A 21,400-nucleotide genomic window follows, 5' to 3' on the forward strand; every position below is an offset into this window, starting at 1 on the left:
CTGTCAAGTGTCCAGTTTTAAAAGAGAGGACAATGCTTAGTGTACAATATTTTTGGCAGTATGATCCCCACTGTTCTCCAACTCACAGAAGCTTAAAACCTTGGCACTAGCAAAGGAAACTGCACCATAGCCTTTGTGATATGTGTTATCTGCAAACCCACCTTACAAATGAAAAAAAGGATCTTCCTCCTCATCATTATATTCATATATCCTTTAATGCTTTTCACCTTTTATGGGACAATGCTAAGCCACAGAGATATAAAAATGAACAACACATTCTGCCATTAACAGTCTGGCTCAGTAGGCATTTACTGAGAGCTTATCAACATATCAACATATCAACAACTGCAAAGGAATAGCATATACACATGTATCTAGATTTCAGGGAGAGCTTTCTGAAGATACCAAAGTTAAATTTTAAGGAACTAGCAGGAGTTTCCTTGATGAAGTGGAGGAAGGGGAAGGACATATCCAGGCATATATCCAGAGTATGTGGGGGAGGCAGGAGCTGAAAAAACAGGCAAGAGCCAGAACATAACAGGCCTATACATCAAGCTAAGGAGTTTGGATTTTATTTTGGGGTGAATGGGCAACAACTGGAGGATTTTCAGACGAGGACTAAAGTGGACAGACGTTTTGTCATTGTCAGGCTCACCCAAGAGTGGACTTGGTGACTGGAAGAAACCCAAGGCTTAAATGCTGACAAACTAGTTAGGAAGCTATTGCCCGTAACCTTGGTGAAAAATGATGAGAACATAAACCATGTCAGAGGCAGAGAGCATGGAGAGCAGAGACCTACTTGAGAAACAGTCTATAAATAGGCATGACAGGATTTGACTACTACTGGACATGTGGGGGTGAAATCCAGAGTTTCAGATTCCTCCCAGCTTCCTCCTTCCAGCTTAGGCAATTATTTGGCTAGTGGTACTAATGAGTGTGGCAGGGCACATGAAAGAAGCATACTGATTTTTTTTTTTAAGGAAGGATGGGGAGTCTGAGACCTGTGGGGCATCCAAGGGGAGTGGTGTATGAATCAGTTATAACTAGACTCTGCGCTTTTACGTTCAAGACATTGACAAGACTACTCCATAAGCATGTGTATCTGGCACTCTCATTTCGAAAGAAACAAGGCATACCGATTTGAAAAACGAATATTTTTCATGCTAACTGCCCCCGCCGCCCCCCCACCCCACCCCGCCCCGCCAGCCACACACGCTGAAAATGTAGGAGTTTAGCATTAATAACAAAACATCATGTTCCCTGCTGCCAAACTGACACTGCAGATTAAGGTATTTTCTCTAGTAAGCCAAACGCAGGGTTGGATTGGTTTCTTCCTCACACCCATAGAAAATAGCGGTGTACCTGGTGTTTAGATCCAGGAATTCCTTTTAGCAGGTTGGAAGAGCAAAAGCTGAGAAATGCGCCCTCCCGTGGCAATGGAATGAGGGGGCTCAAGTACCCTATTTTTCACCAAACAAAGCCCTGTAAAGAAATGTAATTTGTGGAGATGAGAAGGCCACAAAGCTCGTACTGCTATACCGCAAAACCAAATGAACCCTCCCAGAGGCCGGGACCCCTTACCTGTCACGTCGGCCGAAGGAAAATTTCACTTTCGACTCAACAAAATATAACCCCAGACTTGACAGCTTGCAGTAAGTCCCGCCCGGCAACAATTAAACACCTTGCAAGCCAAAATGCATACAAAATCCGTAAGGTCCCCTGCCGGCAGGGCCGGGCTCGGACCACGTGGGTGGTTGAGGCCAGCAGGAGGCACCAGCCGAAGGCGGGAGTGGGAGGTGTGTTCTTACGGGGGAGGGTGGAGCCTACGCAGTGGGCGGGGCTTGGGAGGACCCGGGCTACCAGCCTCCTCTTGCCTACTTTCCCCCTTTGCCTTCGCCCTTCGAGCCGCCACGTAACGCCACGTAGCCGCGCATGCGCATCTCAACTGGTGGCGGACGCTGTTTCCGGGCTTAGGGGGCTGGAGCGGCCGCTGAGTAGGCTGTGGCGGTGGCGGCCGGGGAGTGCAAAGTGCAGGCTTGGGGGTCAGGCCCTGCGGAGGACAGGGGAAGTTAATCTCTTCTTTCCCGAAAAGGCCGGTAGAGCCCGCGGCTGAGCGGCAAGATGAATTTCCTCCGCGGGGTTATGGGGGGTCAGAGTGCCGGACCCCAGCACACAGAAGCCGAGACGGTGAGAGGAGCGGCGGGTCCGGGACTTGGGAAGGGTCCGGGCAGAAACCGGGACGGAGGACATAGGGGCCCGGAGGTCATCCCCTGCGCGTCACCGTGGGCCGGGAGTCTACATGCCGCCTCCCTTTTTGCCCCCGTGTCTCTCTTCCTCTCCTGAAACCCGCAAGTTATTCCCTCACACCCGCAGCGCAACCCGCCGCGCGGCGGCTTGGCCCTGATGACAGCAACCGCGCCCCGGAGCTCCGCAGGCCGCTTGGTGGTGGTCCGCGGTGGTACCACCGGGAAAGGCATCCGTCGTGGGCAGAAGTGGCCCGACCTGCCTCCCACGCCCTGGGGCCGCGGGCCTGTCCCTCCCGTTTCGCCAGTGTCTTCACTGGCGGTGATTAACTAAAGTCCACCTCCCTCGCAGTCTGGAATGGGGCTTTGAGGAAGACTGCAGGAAGTTTAAAACCCAGCAGTTGACCAAAGCAAGTGGCTAAGAATAATACGATAGTTTGGGTCACAAAGCCACCTGCCCCTGCCCCTTCAACTGGAGGCAGGTCGTTCTTCAGGTATCATTAGTTCGGACCCCGTTTTTCAGCCTCACCCACTATTTGGGAAATACTCGCTTGGACGTTGTGGGGATCTTTCGCGCTCAAAATGCTTTGGGAACACGCGTCCCTTCCATTTTCTCCCCATTCAGAAGTCTGAACTCGTGGTAACAGGATTTGCAGCGTCACTTTAAAAAAATTGTTAGCTACTCAACACAGTTTTTGATAAGTTGGTTCGATTTTAGGTTTAGGATAAATCTCGAAGTTTGGTTAGTGTCTGTTAGGAATAAGTGTATGACCTTTTTTTTTTTTTTTTAACTATTGGTTTGAGGGTAATTTTAGGTCTACAAAAAAGTGACAAAGTATGACATTGTAAAAGTAAACTGTGGTTAGTATTCGTAGACACTACTGGATTGTCTATGAACGTTACTATGTTCTGTGTTACTAGCATCCTGAAGGTTCAATAATAGCTTTCATTTGTCAGGCTCTTACCTTATGCTGGGTACTGTGTTCTTTGTAGTTTACATTTTCATTCTCCTTAGATCCCCAACCACCTTGCAGGACAGGTGACAGTGTCCTCACTTTACAAATGAAAACTTGAGGCTTAGAGAAGTGAAGTCACTTGACCTAAGTCACACTGCTAGTAATGGAGCTAGGATTCAACCAAAGCTTGCCTTACATCAAAGCCTAGACTTTATTGCTGATGTCTGCATTTTAATACATATCTGGGAATTTTTGAAATATATGTAATTATTAAAATTCATGTCATCTGAGTTAGAACTGTTTGAAGCAGAAGCTGAAAGCTGGTGAATCTGCTTTCCTTCATTTGAAAATCAGGAGATTTCACACACGGTCATGTGCACACACACATACGTGCACACATACACATACACATGCTCTATTCAGATTACCATAGTCAGCCCACCTCTTCAGCTTTTGTTCATGTATTTTATATTTTTGTTTGAGGCACCAGGTTTTAAAGTGTGGTTTATTAGAACTTGATTTGAATCCTTGCCTTCCACCTCTCATTAGGTTGAACAGGCAAGAGATGACTAATACCCTATGAGTAAAATCAGAAAAATGCCTACTCTGATGGGTGTATTGAGGATTAAGTGAAATAAAAGATGGAAAGAAACTAGCACTTAGTATGTGTTCAATAAAAGTTAAGTTTTTATTACTTTTTTTTTTTTTTTTCTTTTTTGGCTGTGCCATGCAACATGTGTGATCTTAGTACCCAGGCCAGAGACTAAACCTGTACCCCCTGCCTTGGGAGCTTGGGGTCTTAACCCCTGAACTGCCAGGGAGGTCCCTTATTACATGTTTTCAGGAAAAGAATACTTTCTTTTTTTGTTTGTTTTTTGTTATAGTCAGTCTTGTCACAATGTCCTCTCCAGAAAAGATGGTATACAACTAATTGAATATAGGATTTTAAAGCTGAAAGGCCCTTTGCACATCATCCAGGTGGAACCCCATCATTTTACAAATTAGGAGACTGACGCACAAAGCACTGAAGCCACTTGCACAGTAATGCAGAGCTGAGACTAGAGCACTTTGATCTTGCCATAGTGAATGGAACAACATAGCTTTTATATCATGATTTCAAAGTGAAACTGGAATCACTTGTGTATCATGTATATATAAACTGAAAGGGAAGTGGGGGGCCCTTGTTCTTGCCTAACCTTGAACGTGTATATCAAAATTGGAAAACCAATGTCTTCTGATGAGAATTAATAGTTTACTCTGAGTTACTATTTTATTTCACCATCTCATTCCATCAGGAAGAGTAATTGGTATACAGGGTCATAAGTCACTAATTTAGGAGTATTTATAGAGCATTGGTAGACTGTTGGTATAATATTAGATCTTTTAATTGCTGATTTGATGTGACCTGGATATTCTAGTTGCCCGAGCTTAGAATTTCTAACTTCTGCTTTATCATTATTTTGTAGTTTTGTCCATTTCTGCAAAATTATATTATTTCCATTGTGGTTTCCCTTCTTTCTTGCTTTTCTCATATTTTCCAGTGGAAAGCCTCTTTTCATTGTCTTAAGTTCTACCTCTCCTTCAAAAATCCGTCATGGATCCCTGCCCTAATTTGCACCCCTTATTTTTCCATCCACTAAACTGCAGATAATACTTCTCCTCTGATTAATCTTCAGATTAACTAGATTGTACATTTCTTAGACTTTCTACCTTTTATATCTGCCCCATCTCTTCTAGACTCTTAAGCATCTTTGGTGCAGTGTTCATATATATTTAATCTGTTTTTCCATAGTAGTACTCAATATTTGTTAAATCATTTTTTACGATATTATGAAAGAAATCACAGATCTATAATCATAGCAACTGCAAATTACTAGGTGTTAAAACAATGCTTTTTAAAGACTGTAGGAATCAAAGTTCTGAAATGATTGAAATTCATTATGTCAAACTTTTTACTCAGGGATTTTTCAGATTTGCTGTGCTTTGACTGCTTTCCTGCTTTTCCTTAACTCAAATTTCTTCTAAATGTTTGAGTTGTATCATTGATTGTATGGTACCTAGCTTTTCATACTCAGTTAACAGTAACTTTGGACTGGTATTAAGATGTTCTTTAGAAACAAAGTAGTAAATATTTGTGTTTATATCATATGATAGTCAATAATTCTATAAAGTTCGAAATATTTTAAGTCTGGAGTTTCATTCACATTAAACCTTTCATATTTCATAGAGTCAAATAGTTTTTAATTTGATTTCTCTTTTTTACTTCAGTAGAGAAAGGCAGTAACTGATTTCTGATGATTAAAGTCTCCTTAGCCTTGACATACTTTGCTAGGTCCAGATAAACACTGATTTTAGTAAATATCCTACTCATTTGTTTGAGTGCTTGTGCTAAGTGCTATGTCACCTCAGTCCTGTCCAACTCTTTGTGACCCAATGGACTGGTAACCCACCAGGCTCTTCTGTCCATGGGATTCTCCAGGCAGGAATACCAGAGTGGGTTGCAGTGCCCTCCTCCAGGGGATCTTCCTGACCCAGGAATTGAACCTTTGTCTCTTTTTTTTTTTTTGAGGTTTAAAAGTAATTTTCTGGGCACATGAATGAAAAAATTTTAACTCAATGTTAATTTTTCATTTTGGAAGAGTGATTGTTTCAAGTAGCAAATTGCATCTGAGTATGCTTGCACCATTATTTTTATTTTCTTTCACTATAATTACCTTGCCCAAATAACAGAGCCTCAAGATCACAGCTTCCTAGAAGGGACAGGATTTAAAGCACAGATATTTACAAGAAAGTTTTCCAAAATTAAAAGAAAAAAAAACAACTAACATCAAATAAATCTCCTTGGCTACTTTTAAAAAGTAGGTTAGTAAAGAAAGAGTTTGTTTTCAACTTGACTATAACCATTACTTGGGCCCACATTAAAAATATTTGGAACCTATTGAATTGCTATTGCTTTGTAGTTCCTGAATTTTAAAATACCCCATGGATATTGTCTGCTCAGTGACAGTTAAAAAATTGTTCTGCTCTCACCCATCCAACACCTTCATCCTGGGTAGTGATCCTGTTTCTTCCAGGCATGAAGAACTGCCAGTCAGTGAAGGCTCCAGGGTCTAGGCTTCTGCCATTCCCAGTGATATCGTCTGTCTCAGACATCAGACTCTACCGTTTCAGTCTCACTTTCCCTCGTCAGCCAGACTATTGATCTAGTGGGTCCCCTACACACTGCACGCTGGGAAGTTTTAGGTGTCACTTTCACACTGAACAGAGATTACAGTGCGACTGAGGAGCTCAAAGTCATGGATTGTTCACTTCTTTTCAGTCCATTGAGTGAAAACGGACGTGTACACTAAAACAGTTCTTCCTGCATTTCCAGATACAGTATTTGGTAGGATATTGAGCCATGGACGGCCCGCTGGTACCCCAGCGTTGTGGAACCATCTTCTATTTCAACTTGTCTACAATCTCCTAAATATTTGGTAGGATACTGAGCCACGGATGGCCCACTGGTACCCCAGCGTTGTGGAGCCATCTTCTATTTCAACTTGTCTACAATCTCCTACATCAATTTAGTCCTCTTTTTTTTTTTTTTGAACCTTTGTCTCTTAAGTCTCCTGCATTGGTACACAGGTTCTTTACTACTAGTTCAAACTGGGAAGCCCTTTTGCGAGGTCAGACATGCTAAATTTTCCATCTACCTTCCAACTAATGTCTTCTTTTTTTTTTTTTTGAAGATGAGTTTCTTGCAGATTCCAAGAAAAATGTTAACTATTTGTGATGATAAATCATAGGGGTGGGGTTCTCTTCTCAAATTGTGTCTCAAAACATGAAAGCTGCAAAAGTACAGAAAAGATATGTAGAATTACTGTACTGCTAAAGTGTCTTTTTTTAGATCAGACTTTGGTCAGCTGACTTGAAAAGCAGAAGGGCTATGGACACAGCTGTAGTTTCTTTTAATAAAAATTGTTATTAAGGAATGTGCACTTAAATTTAGACATAGTTTTGGTTTAGTCGAGCACATTATATACCACGTTACTATAAAATGTGTAGCCTGAAACTCCTATATCTGGGTTCGTGGTTCATATTCTGTATTAATAACCCAGTCAGTGTTGGAACTGGTATGTGTTTTCTCTCTTAGCTCTTACAGTATCAGAGAAAGCCATAATAACGATTTGTGTTTTGATCACTATACCCAACCAAAGATGTCTCATATTCTTTAAAAGTAGTGCCTATTGAAAACTACATGGCTTTCTTGAAGGTTAATCATGTAGAGTATTTGTATCGTTTAAAATTTACATATCAAAGGGTGTCCCAAAGAATGTGAGTAGCTGTAGTTGAAAGGATTTTGTTACTAAAGACATATCCTGTGTGATGGTCAAAAACAAACAAAAAACCTGATGTTTGTACAAGGTTTATTAAATAAACAGTATGTTACGCTTTCAAATATTTTCAAGATAGAGTTAGAAAGTAAGTTGTGTTTGCCAAATCTAATTGATCATATCCTTTTTCTCCCTCCAGGAAACCATGTAGGTCTAGTGTTTTGAGAAACATATATTCGATAAAATGTTCCAGGATAAATTTTTTAAAGGAATGCTGCATTTAAAATAGAAGCCCTTCGTTATCATCAGCTTTATAGAGTTCATGAACTCTTGCCCTTTGGGTAACCTATAAATAATTCTTGATGTTTTATGATTTATAATTGTAATCACTTGAATTATCTTTTAGGAGCGAATATAAGAATTCCTTATGTAAATTTGTCTTTTTGTACATGTTCCTCTTATTATTTATACTGCTTTGTCTGGTTTTTCTGTTGTAGATAACCTAGAAAAGGCATGCTTATTTATATTTTTATACCTCAGGCAGAAATACCATAAACTCAGTGTAAAAAGTCACAAATTTTTATAATTTATAAAATTTATAATTAAAGTTGATAATTTTAGTTTATAATTTGGAAACTATATACTGTTAGACTTTGAAATGCTAGCATTTGTGATAGGTTATTTGTTAGACAAGTTTCAGTATGATGCCTTGCTTAAAAGCATGTGCTTTTGGAAAACAGGAAATTTCTTAGAGAAAGCATGGAGAATACATGAAGCAGTATATTATGTTGGCTAACTTATTAGCCATTCCATTACATAATTGTAATGGAAATAGATTATGTTAGGTTTATGGATTGATCTGAAAAGAGACTGTTGTTTGACTTTGTAATCCCCCCCACCCACTTTAAGATTGAAACAGTTCAGATCATCTGAAGATAAGTCTGGCTCTTGCTTTTTTTTTTGTAAAATCTTCTCAGTGATAGAATTTGTTTTAAAACAAATTTCTGGCTCTTTCTGTAATCAAAACCAGTAACTTTTTATTTCATTAAAACAAATCAAATTGACTGTTGATTAGCATGAATTGAAGAAAGTAGGGAAAACCACTAGACCATTCAGGTATGACCTAAATCAAATCCCTTATGTTTATACAGTGGAAGTGAGAAATAGATTTAAGGGCCTAGATCTGATAGAGTGCCGGATGAACTATGGAATGAGGTTCGTGACATTGTACAGGAGACAGGGATCGAGACCATCCCCATGGAAAACAAATGCAAAAAAGCAAAATGGCTGTCTGGGGAGGCCTTACAAATAGCTGTGAAAAGAAGAGAAGCGAAAAGCAAAGGAGAAAAGGAAAGATATAAGCATCTGAATGCAGAGTTCCAAAGAATAGCAAGAAGAGATAAGAAAGCCTTCTTCAGTGATCAACGCAAAGAAGCAGAGGAAAACAACAGAATGGGAAAGACTTGAGATCTCTTCAAGAAAATCAGAGATACCAAAGGAGCATTTCATGCAAAGATGGGCTCGATAAAGGACAGAAGTGGTATGGACCTAACAGAAGCAGAAGATACTAAGAAGAGATGGCAAGAATACACAGAAGAACTGTACAAAAAAGATCTTCACGACCCAGATAATCACAATGGTGTGATCACTGACCTAGAGCCAGACATCTTGGAATGTGAAGTCAGGTGGGCCTTAGAAAGCATCACTACGAACAAAGCTAGTGGAGGTGATGGAATTCCAGTTGAGCTATTCCGAATCCTGAAAGATATGCTGTGAAAGTGCTGCACTCAATATGCCAGCAAATTTGGAAAACTCAACAGTGGCCACAGGACTGGAAAAGGTCCATTTTCATTCCAATCCCAAAGAAAGGCAACGCCCAAGGATGCTCAAACTACCGCACAACTGCACTCATCTCACACGCTAGTAAAGTAATGCTGAAAATTCTCCAAGCCAGGCTTCAGCAATATGCGAATCGTGAACTTCCAGATGTTCAAGCTGGTTTTAGAAAAGGCAGAGGAACCAGAAATCAAATTGCCAACATCCGTTGGATCATGGAAAAAGCAAGAGAGTTCCAGAAAAACATCTATTTCTGCTTTATTGACTATGCCAAAGCCTTTGACTGTGTGGATCACAATAAACTGTGAAAAATTCTGAAAGAGATGGGAATACCAGACCACCTGACCTGCCTCCTGAGAAATTTGTATGCAGGTCAGGAAGCAACAGTTAGAACTGGACATGGAACAACAGACTGGTTCCAAATCGGGAAAGGAGTATGTCAAGGCTGTATATTGTCACCCTGCTTATTTAACTTATATGCAGAGTACCTCATGAGAAACGCTGGACTGGAAGAAACACAAGCTGGAAGCGAGATTGCCGGGAGAAATATCAATAACCTCAGATATGCAGATGACACTACCCTTATGGCAGAAAGTGAAGAGGAACTCAAAAGCCTCTTGATGAAAGTGAAAGTGGAGAGTGAAAAAGTTGGCTTCAAGCTCAACATTCAGAAAACGAAGATCATGGCATCCGGTCCCATCACTTCATGGGAAATAGATGGGGAAACAGTGGAAACAGTGTCAGACTTTATTTTTGGGCTCCAAAATCACAGCAGGTGGTGACTGCAGCCATGAAATTAAAAGACACTTACTCCTTGGAAGGAAAGTTATGACCAACCTAGATAGCATATTCAAAAGCAGAGACATTACTTTGCCAACAAAGGTTCATCTAGTCAAGGCTATGGTTTTTCCAGTGGTCATGTATGGATGTGAGAGTTGGACTGTGAAGAAGGCTGAGCACCGAAGAATTGATGCTTTTGAACTGTGGTGTTGGAGAAGACTTTTGAGAGTCCCTTGGACTGCAAGGAGATCCAACCAGTCCATTCTGAAGGAGATCAGCTCTGGGATTTCTTTGGAAGGAATGATGCTAAAGCTGAAACTCCAGGACTTTGGCCACCTCATGCGAAGAGTTGATTCATTGGAAAAGACTCTGATGCTGGGAGGGATTGGGGGCAGGAGGAGAAGGGGACGACAGAGGATGAGATGGCTGGATGGCATCACTGACTCGATGGACATGAGTCTGAGTGAACTCCGGGAGTTGGTGATGAACAGGGAGGCCTGGCGTGCTGCGATTCATGGGGTCACAAAGAGTCGGACACGACTGAGCGACTGATCTGATCTGATCTAGCATGAATTATTTTAGTCCTGTAGTCGTAGTTAGGGAAGTTCTCTCCAAAGAAGTTATAACTGTGTTTTAAACCTCCTGAAGGCAAAGTTATATCAAATAAGTTGGGGGATTTCCCTGGCAGTCTCATAGTTAAGACTCTGGGCTTCCAGTGCAGGGGTACAGGTTCCATCCCTGGTTGGGGAATTAAGATCCTGTATGCATAGCAGCCAAAAAATTTTTTTTAAAAAGGAAGGAAGGAAAAGAAAAAAGTTGGTATTAGGTACTTGATAAGTATCTGTTGAATAAATGATTGAATGGTTGAATTTTATTTTTTTAAATTGACATTACTGTCATTTTCGCATGTCAGTTAAATAGTTACTGAATACTAGAAAATATGAATTTCTGTTAGTAATTGTGAAAAAATATTGCAAACTGCTTTATGTCAGAGTCCTTTAAACGTACCTCAGCATCCTAGTTTTATGGTACCTTCTCTTTTTCCTGTCTTAATTCTCACTGATTTCTTATTTTCATATTCCTCATCTCAAATTTTTTTTCCCTATTCATTCCTTTTCCTTTTGCTTCTTTTTTGGTCTCTTTTGTGTATCACTGAGTAAAAATAAACTATTAGTAAACAAATTTTCACTATTAGTAAACAACAAGCAAACAAATTCAGATTATGTTGTGCTTTCGTGGTGTGTCCAACTCTTACGATCCCATGGACTGTAGCCCACTAAGATCGTCTGTCCATGGAATTTTCCAGGCAAGAATACTGAAGTGGGTTGCTATTTCCTACACCAGGGTATTTTCCTGATCCAAGGATTGAACCCCCATCTCCTGCATTGGCAGGCAGATTCTTTACCACTGTGCCATAGGTTATGAGGTTGTAATTCTGTGACTATGCCCACTTTACCAGTTATTAATGGAATTTTTTGTCCTTTTCATATTTTTCTTGACAAATGAACTTGTGAATCTCACATGACAATCTCATCAGGCAAGAGTCCTGATACATAATCACCTCCATGAGCTACATGATGTTATACATGTTATTTTACTAATTAGCCTTTTAATTTTTTTTATACAAAATGGCAAACAATACTAGTAAAGTTTTAAGTCCTCTTTGACTACCATCTCCAATTTCAGTTCTGTTTCCTGAAATAACTACTGTTCTTATTTTGGTATAAATCCTTCCACACACTTATAAATAATCATGCAGTATGGAATTATATATTTATATGAGCATGTTTATCTCTTTTTCATAAATGATACACTGTTTATAGTGTTCTGCAGCTATCTTTTTCATTGGTATGTCTTGGAGATATAAAAACATATTAAAACATAAAGCTACTTTATTATAAATTACTTAAGACACCGGATTTTTAGTTTTCTTAACTACGTACCCTCTTCTAAGAGACTATATCTTGATAACAAGAGTGAGTGGTCAATTGTTCAATTTTGTCTGACTCTTTTCAATCCATGTCTAATTCATCACTGTAGTTATCTCTGAGAAAATCGAGTACCTAGTTAGCATAGTATGAATTCGTTGAAATACTGCTGTCTCTGAAGTTTTTCCTTCTTATTACTCCCTTCAATCCTTTTAAATAAAACTGTGGGTTAAATTTTACTTGTATGTATGATTTCTCGTTAGAACTGGGTTTTTTGTTGTTGTTAATATATAGTACTCTGTTTAAGGCAAGAATCACAATATCAAATCCCAGCAGTGTCAGGTGGGCAACACCATTATTCAAGTGAAGCAGGTCAGGTTAGAAAAGAGAGCAGAGAGGCCTGGGATGGAACTGAACCTGCATGTCCTGCCTTGAGAGTGTAGCTAGTGTTCAGCTTCACCTAGTTGCTGCACAGCTTAATGGTTTTAAATCCCATCCCCATACTGTAAACACGTGTCTTTTTCACAGCCTGTTTAGTGTCATGTGTTTTGCATTTTTGTGCTTTTTGTTGATTTCACAGTTAAAACTGGCCCCAAGTATAGTGCTGAGCTCTTACCTAGTGTTCGGAAGGGTAAGGAAGTTGTGATGTGCCTTAGAGAGAAAATATGTTTGTTAGATTAGCTTCCCTCAGGCATGAGTAATAGCGCTTTTAGCTGTGAGTTCAGTGTTAATGAATCAAGATGTATATTGAGCAAGATGTCTTTAAACAGAAGCACACATTAAACAAGGTTATGTATTTGATCCAATGATGAAAATGTTACCAGAGGCTCATAAGATCCTAGGCCTGTATTTCCCTTAGGTACAGTGGTTCTGCTGCTGCTGCTGCTAAGTCACTTCAGTCATGTCCGACTCTGTGTGACCCCATAGACGGCAGCCCACCAGGCTCCGCCGTCCCTGGGATTCTCCTGGCAGGAACACTGGAGTGGGTTGCCATTTCCTTTTCCAGTGCAGGAAAATGAAAAGTGAAAGTGAAGTCACTCAGTCGTGTCCAACTCTTTGCAACCCCATGGACTGCAGCCTACCAGGCTCCTCTGTCCATGGGATTTTCCAGGCAAGAGTACTAGAGTGGGGTGCCATTGCCTTCTCCGGTACAGTGGTTCAGTATCTGCCAATTCAGTGTCCATGATAACTGTAGAGCCTAACTATCAGGAATCACAAGCACCAGTTGTGTTCAGAAAGTAGATGAACAGTACGTCAGTCAGGTGATCTGTTAAAGCAGGTACTAGAATAAGAGCAAAGGCTGATATATTCTGGAAGTGTCTTTAAATGTTTCTGTTATTGAAGCACTAGTTGAAAACATGCTTATTATAAATAATCCAAATCAATATATAGGCTCAAATTGCCCCTTTCTTCCTCTCTCCACATCTTATTTCCCGTTACCAGGAGTAATCTCAAAGGAAGTTTTGTGTACATCCTTCCAGAGTGTTTGCTTTGCATTTACCAATGTTTATCACATAAATGAGTTTATTTATAAACTAAGATATTTATATTCACAGATATTTGATTTTTTTTTAATTTTAGCAGTAGGTGTTAGAATATTTCTGTTTACTAATTAATGAACGTAGTTGGGTCCCCACAGCAAGAGGTTTTTTTTTTTTTTTTTTTTTAATTAAAAGTTTCTTTGTTTCAAGTAAACAGGCTGAAGTGTCTTTTTTGGTTGTTACCAGTATTCTGTGATATAACCTTACACGTATTGACTGTGCATTGACTTTTGAACAACACCAACCTTCTGCACAGTGGAAAATCCTCCTGTAATTTATAGTTGTCTCTGTGTATCCTTTGTTCCTCCATATCCTCAGATTTAATTGATTGAGAATCTATAGTATTTGCTGTTGAAAAAAGTCCAAATATAAATGGACCTGCACAGCTCAGATCTGCTGTTCAAGGGTCAGCCACATTTACATCTCTGTTGATTCAGGCAGTAAAATTCTGGGAAGGTCACTTGTTTCAAGTCCACAGAATGGTCATCTAAAATGTTGTGCCTTGGTAGTATGCTCTGATGAGTACTTTGCTAAAAGGCTTAGGGAAATATCTGACTTTTTACAAAAGTAGACAGGATTCATATTTTCTGTATTGTAACTCTTTTGATCAATAATGGCAGCAAAATGTTACCTGAAAAGGAGCAAGGTAGCATTAAAATCCGTGGGATTTAAACTTGTAATTCCTTTGTAGGTAAGAGTGTCAACTAGGATAACAGCCTTTGACTAGTAAATTCATGCATTTTTCTTTAAATTACTAAGTGGCCTCATTGGTCAGTTTCTGAGAGAGTGAGTTGCTGGCAACAAAGTCCCTCACCTCAGGATCCCATTTGGGACACTGGATAAACATATTCTTCAATTCTAAAATACTGTCCTTTTTTCTTCTGATGGTAAGGGCCTCTTTCACTCTGCTTCCCTGCTTTTCTGCTTGCTGTATTCTTGTTACCCTTAACCTACACGTCCACCAAACCCAAATCACTGCTTAACTTGAGGCCTTCTGACCGGCTGTGCTATCCAAAGCAGTATTGTCCTTCCAGTCTCTGTCTCATTTCTCTATAATCATTTCCTTCATCATACTAACTATTTTCTATATATTTCTTACTTGTTTTTAATTTATTCTGTTGTCTCCTTGCTTTTATAGTCTCATTTGAGTAGGTACCTTCTAAAGTGATCCACTGCTGTTTGCCCGAAATAGAATTTTGCAGGCCCCAGCAAAATATTAAGCAATTTAGCAGTATTTCTCAAACTGACTGTGGTGAAGGACCAGTGGATTGGTTTCCCCACGCCCCCTGATTTCCAATTCATCACAGACCAATACTTTTGTAAAACAGTAAAAATGGATTGCTAGGAAAAATGAAATGACAACACAGACACTCATACTCAAGAACATATAATATACAAGCCCAGTTTTTTAAAATTAAACAACCATAAATGTAACCAGTTGTTACAGAAGTTGCTAATTTATAGTCTTAGTTTCTTTCTTTTTTATTGAAGTATAATTGATTTATAATATTAGTTTCAGGTGTACAATGTAGTGGTTTGATATTTTTGTACATTACAAAATGATTACCACTATAAGTCTAGTTACCATCTGTCACTATACAAAGCTACTGCAATATTATTGACTATATTCCCTATGCTGTACATTATATCTCTGTGACTTATTTTATAACTGTACCTCATCTCCCTCACTGTTTTACTCATCCCTCACGCCTTCGCTTAGTCCAGTTTCTGAATTTACCTTGTCACAAACACGACTCTGTGGTTGCACTGACCATGGCTCCCATGAGGGTAGCAGCACTCTACAACATTTTTTGAATCAATAAATGAATCACCAACTTCAAAATTATGGCACCGAGTTCTTCAGACTCTGTCATTCCCATTCCTTTAACCTTACCAAAGCTAGAATATTCTGAGATATTGAAGAGTGATTGCTGATTCATGTCAAACTTCAGCTAGCTTATTCACTGATGTTTTTTGATTCTCTGAATCTTTTTTTTTTCTAATGATAAGAGAGACATTTGAATACATACTTGTTGAAGGAAAAGCTGTAGACGTATGTAAAGTGAAAAATGAAAGTGCTCCAGGAATGGGCATTGAAGGTACTTCTGTCTTGTTCCTTTTCTCTTACGGTGCTGGAGTGGTTGTTCTCGTAATTATGAATGCACATGTGCATGTATTGCCCAAGGACGAAATGCTAGAAGTTGAATTCTAAACAGTAGCTGTTTCAGACATTTTATTCTTTCTTCTCAAGCCTCTTGGCCTCTTAAATTCAGTTTTTTCAAGTATCCTTTTGCCTTATCTATCTCTACAGCTCTTTGCCCATTGTCGGCACCCTAATGTATTTTTTTAAAAAACCTTACTTCATGTTTGTTATAATGAACTGACATATTTTCTGTAACTTCCTTCTGTTCCAGTTCATCTTTATTATCTCAGCCAGATTCTTTAAAAGTGAGTGTATTAATTTCTGAAGTACTTATATATGGTGCTGCCTTTTTCTTAAATCCCTGGTAGCTTCTGATTATAGCTTTCCCAACATAAAGCTTCAACTCCCTTGGAACAAGGGCCTATTCCATCTGTACGCTGGCTGGGAAGTTAAGGCCAAGGCTAATCAGGGTTGGTGGTGGGGTGTAGTGCTAGTGGAAGCATTTCACAGAAACTGCATTTCCATGTCACCCTGTTCCAAGGAAGAAATCTTGCAATGCCTGTAGTTTGCAGCAGGTGCTCAGGCTCACATTTCCCTGCACAGTGTTAAGATAAGTGTAAGGCAGTGTAAGAATAGTAGAAACAGCATGGGCTTTGGAGTGAGACCGCTATGGCTCAGTTAGAATCTGGACCATACCACCGAACTAGCAGTGTACTTTGGGGTGCATTTCTTCATCCCTGAACCTTAGTTTCCACTCCTGTAAAATGTCTTACAAGTTTAGGTATTGGATCAGCTACTATAAGAGAGGTCTAACCAGGACAAGAGTTTGTGTCTTTCTCCAATAAAAGTCCCATTAGAAGGTGATCCCTTGTGTAGGTTAGTTATGCTCCTCAGGGTGGTCTGGGGGCCTAGCTGCTGCTTTTTATCTTGTTTTGCCATCCCCTACAATAGTGTCTTGTTGAAGATGCTTCACTAGCATCAGGTTCAAGTCCCAGGCTGAGGGAAGGAGAAAGAGAAATGAGCGTATAGCTTCCTTTTAAGGACATGACTTGGAAGGTACAACTCACTGACCAGAAGGTAGTCACTTTCTATGCTTTGGTGTAAGGAGAGCTTGGAAGGTAGTCTAGGTGGACAGCCTTTGTGCCCAGCTAAAACACAGAGGGTTCTAATAACTCAAAGAGGAAAAGAATATAATGAACACAATTATACTGCATTTAGTTGGTGTTTCAAGTCAGGAATAAATAGAATAATGGCCTTTGAAATATTAAATGGTCTTTGAAGTATTTTAAATACTCTGAATAGGAGTTAAGTATATTTGTGCTACAAATTTTTTTCTTGGTAAATGCCAAAGCCTTTGACTGTGTGGATCACAATAAACTGTGGAAGATTCTGAAAGAGATGGGAATACCAGACCATCTGACCTGCCTCTTGAGAAACCTGTATGCAGGTCAGGAAGCAACAGTTAGAACTGGACATGGAACAACAGACTGGTTCCAAATAGGAAAAGGAGTACGTCAAGGCTGTATATTGTCACCCTGCTTATTTAACTTATATGCAGAGTACCTCATGAGAAACGCTGGACTGGAAGAAGCACAAGCTGGAATCAAGATTGCCGGGAGAAATATCAATAACCTCAGATATGCAGATGACACCACCCTTATGGCAGAAAGTGAAGAGGAACTATAAAAAGCCTCTTGATGAAAGTGCAAGAGGAGAGTGAAAAAGTTGGCTTAAAGCTCAACATTCAGAAAACGAAGATCATGGCATCCGGTCCCACCACTTCATGGGAAATAGATGGGGAAACAGTGGAAACAGTGTCAGACTTTATTTTTTGGGGGTCCAAAATCACTGCAGATGGTGACTGCAGCCATGAAATTAAAAGACGCTTACTCCTTGGAAGGAAAGTTATGACCAACTTAGCATATTAAAAAGCAGAGACATTACTTTGTCAACAAAGGTCCATCTAGTCAAGGCTGTGGTTTTTCCAGTGGTCATGTATGGATGTGAGAGTTGGACTATAAAGAAAGCTGAGCGCTGAAGAATTGATGCTTTTGAACTGTGGTGTTGGAGAAGACTCTTGAGAGTCCCTTGGACTGCAAGGAGATCCAACCAGTCCATCGTAAAGGAAGGAGATCAGTCCTGGGTGTTCATTGGAAGGACTGTTGTTGAAGCTGAAACTCCAATACTTAGGCCACCTGATGCGAAGAGCTGACTCATTGGAAAAGACCCTGATGCTGGGAAAGATTGAGGGCAGGAGGAGAAGGGGACGATAGAGGATAAGATGGTTGGATGGCACCATTGACTCGATGCATATGGGTTTGGGTGAACTCTGGGAGTTGGTGATGGACAGGGAGGCCTAGCGTGCTGCGGTTCATGGGGTCACAAAGAGTCGGACACGACTGAGTGACTGAACTGAAATGTCACCTAAAAAATACAGACCTGTGTTTGACCTAAAATATGGCTAAGTCTTTGTAAGGTTTGAAACATATATAATAATTTCCTTTCATTTGGTTTCCACTGTCTGTGAAAACTAGGAGCATAACACTTCATCTTGGAGAGATCACTTACTCAGAAACTTCAACTCTGTGAAATATTATTACAAGGTAATAAGGCTTTCTCACAGCAAAAGTAGAAGTTGCAAAGTCCATGTACTCAGTCTTGAGTTGAAGCCTGAATAATTTGGAGTTATAGACATATTACCATCTAGCTTAATTATCAGATTGCTCACTGCAAATCTGCAAAATTTGAATGATCTGTTAGAAACAAAAGCCTAATAGGATAGAAAAAAAATACAAAGGAATCATAGAAGTTTAGTAATAATGAAGTTTGTTAACATTTATTGAGCATTTATAGTGCCAAGTACTGTTCAAAGATTTTTATATTCATTTCTTCATTTACCACGTAAAACATCCCTGTATCTGATATTGGTAAGGACTTAGGCTTAAATGCCAAGAAAGCTTATAATTATGTTCTTTAAGAAGCCAGAGAAGGTTGTAATTAGTTTTAGATTGCTATCAGAAATCAATAAAATGAAAAGGCCGTTTTGGTCGCTGACAGAAAGTTACTGAAATAGCTTAATTATGGCTCTGGATAAATAAGCTGTTCTTACATTCATTTTTGACTTATTGATTTTGCAGTGTGGTGATTTAATTGTCTTAAGGCACTAGAGAGAAAGTTCGGATTAAAATCACCAGTTGAGAAGAATATGTGCTTGCCACTAAAACCCAAGTTTAATAGATGAAAAGCATGTTTATAGTCTTTTTTTTCTTTTCCTTTTGTTTGGCTGTATCACGTGGCTTGCAAAATCTCAGTTCTCCAACGAAGGACTGAACTTGTCTATAGCAGTGAAAGCCTGAAGTCTCAACCACTAGACCATCAGGGAACTCCCAGCATGTTTGTTGTCTTACAAATAGTCTTGAGACATATTTACCCAAACTCAGGAATTTTTATATATACATAGTACACTTTAAAATAGTGATTAGTTTTTAAGTTACATTTCACAACTTTCTGAAAAAACTACTGATTTTATTTATTAATCAAAGTTAATTGAAGATATATAATTTGAACTCATTAGAAAAGAAATCTATCTTTAGCTAACAGTTTTATCTTACAGTTATACACAGGAAAACTCTTTAGCTTTAGGAATTCTTTAAGCTGAGAATAGTGAGATTTGTGTTTTCAGAAGATAATTGTTTAGTTTTTCTCCTGGTTAAAAAAAAATGAGAAAAACTGTCAACCAGTTAATAAAGAGAAAGTTTTATTCCATTTTTGAAAGTCAATATAATTACTAAGAAATACAGTTTAAGGTAGGAATAATTTCTAAATGTGAGCAGGAAAACAATGGGAAAGAATGGGAAAGACTAGAGATCACTTCAAGAAAATTAGAGATACCAAGGGAACATTTCATGGAAAGATGGGCTCAATAAAGCACAGAAATGTTATGGAACTAACAGAAGCAGAAGATATTAAGATGAGGTGGCAAGAATACACAGAAGAACTGTACAAAAAAGATCTTCATGACCCAGATTATCACGATGGTGTGATCACTGACCTAGAGCCAGACATCCTGGAATGTGAAGTCAAGTGGGCCTTAGGAAGCATCACTATGAACAAAGCTAATGGAGGTGATGGAATTCCAGTTGATCTATTTCAAATCCTAAAAGATGATGCTGTGAAAGTACTGCCCTCAATATGTCAACAAATTTGGAAAACACAGCAGTGGCCACAGGACTGAAAAAGGTCAGTTTTCATTCCAATCCCAAAGAAAGACAATGCCAAAGAAAGCTCAAACTACTGCACAATTGCACTCATCTCACATGCTAGTAAAGTAATGCTGAAAATTCTCCAAGCCAGGCTTCAGCAATACATGAACCTTGAACTTCCAGATGTTCAAGCTGGTTTTAGAAAAGACAGAGGAACCAGAGATCAAATTGCCAACATCCTCTGAATCATTGAAAAAGCAAGAGAGTTCCAGAAAAACATCTATTTCTGCTTTCTTGACTATGCCAAAGCTTTTGACTGTGTGGATCACAATAAACTGGAAAATTCTGAAAGACATGGGAATACCAGACCATCTGACCTGCCTCTTGAGAAACCTGTATGGAGGTCAGGAAGCAATAGTTAGAACTGGACATGGGACAACAGATTGGTTCCAAATAGGAAAAGGAGTACGTCAAGGCTGTATATTGTCGTGCTGCTTATTTAACTTCTGTGCAGAGTACATCATGAGAAATGATGAGCTGGAGGAAGCACAAGCTGGAATCAAGATTGCCAGGAGAAATAACAATAACAGATATGCAGATGACACCACCCTTATGGCAGAAAGTGAAGAAGAACTGAAGAGCCTCTTGATGAAAGTGAAAGAGGAGAGTGAAAAAGTTGCCTTAAAGCTCAACATTCAGAAAACTAAGATCATGGCATCTGGTCCCATCACTTCATGGCAAATAGATGGGGAAACAGTGGCTGACTTTATTTTTTGGGGCTCCAAAATCACTGCAGATGGTGATTGCAGCCATGAAATTAAAAGACACTTACTCCTTGGAAGGAAAGTTATGACCAACCTAGACAGCATATTAAAAACAGAGACATTACTTTGTCTACAAAGGCTATGGTTCTTCCAGTAGTCATGTATGGATGTGAGAGTTGGACTATAAAGAAAACTGAGTGCCAAAGAATTGATGCTTTTGAACTGTGGTGTTGGAGAAGACTTTTGAGAGTCCCTTGGACTGCAAGGAGATCCAACCAGTCCATCATAAAGGAAGGAGATCAGTCCTGGGTGTTCATTGGAAGGACTGATGTTGAAGCTGAAACTCCCATACTTTGGCCACCTGATGTGAAGAGCTGACTCATTGGAAAAGACCCTGATGCTGGGAAAGATTGAGGGCAGGAGGAGAAGGGGACAACAGAGGATGAGATGGTTGAATGACATCACTGACTCAATGGACATGAGTTTGAGTAGACTCCGGGAGTTGGTGATGGGCAGGGAGGCCTGGCATGCTGTGGTTCAACGGGGTCGCAGAGTCTGACTCGACTGAGCTGAACTGAACTGAGAATGAATAAAATCAAAAAGTCAAGCTAGGCTTGGTTAACATACTGCATCTGTAGTGTGAAGAAATGCAAATCAATATAGTAAAGACTTAGAAATTCTGCATTGCAGA

The 21,400-nt window shown here is 39.7% G+C and overlaps 2 protein-coding genes across 8 annotated transcripts in view; one reads left to right on the forward strand and one right to left on the reverse strand.

The window, feature by feature from the left end:
* G3BP2 (G3BP stress granule assembly factor 2) overlaps nt 1–1,926 on the reverse strand; it is a 92,849-nt gene extending 90,923 nt beyond the window's left edge. The window contains exons 1-2 of one of the 4 annotated variants that reach the window (XM_027544767.1): nt 1,582–1,926; nt 1,363–1,482 (exon numbers count right to left, since the gene is read on the reverse strand). The gene's annotated coding sequence lies outside the window, so the exon portion shown is untranslated. The remainder of the gene's footprint in view (nt 1–1,362; nt 1,483–1,581) is intronic. The other 3 variants (XM_027544772.1, XM_027544770.1, XM_027544774.1) reach the window with 3 other exon arrangements.
* Nucleotides 1,824–21,400, forward strand: part of USO1 (USO1 vesicle transport factor) — an 81,336-nt gene continuing 61,759 nt past the window's right edge. For 2 of the 4 annotated variants that reach the window (XM_027544761.1, XM_027544763.1), the window contains exon 1: nt 1,955–2,187. In XM_027544761.1, coding sequence (XP_027400562.1) covers nt 2,122–2,187 — 66 coding nt within the window. In that variant the 5' untranslated portion in view covers nt 1,955–2,121. Of the gene's footprint in view, nt 2,188–21,400 lie in introns of all 4 variants that reach the window. The other 2 variants (XM_027544765.1, XM_027544762.1) reach the window with 2 other exon arrangements.

This window comes from Bos indicus x Bos taurus, chromosome 6 (genome assembly GCF_003369695.1).
Source record: "Bos indicus x Bos taurus breed Angus x Brahman F1 hybrid chromosome 6, Bos_hybrid_MaternalHap_v2.0, whole genome shotgun sequence".
Taxonomy (NCBI): Eukaryota; Metazoa; Chordata; class Mammalia; order Artiodactyla; family Bovidae; genus Bos; species Bos indicus x Bos taurus.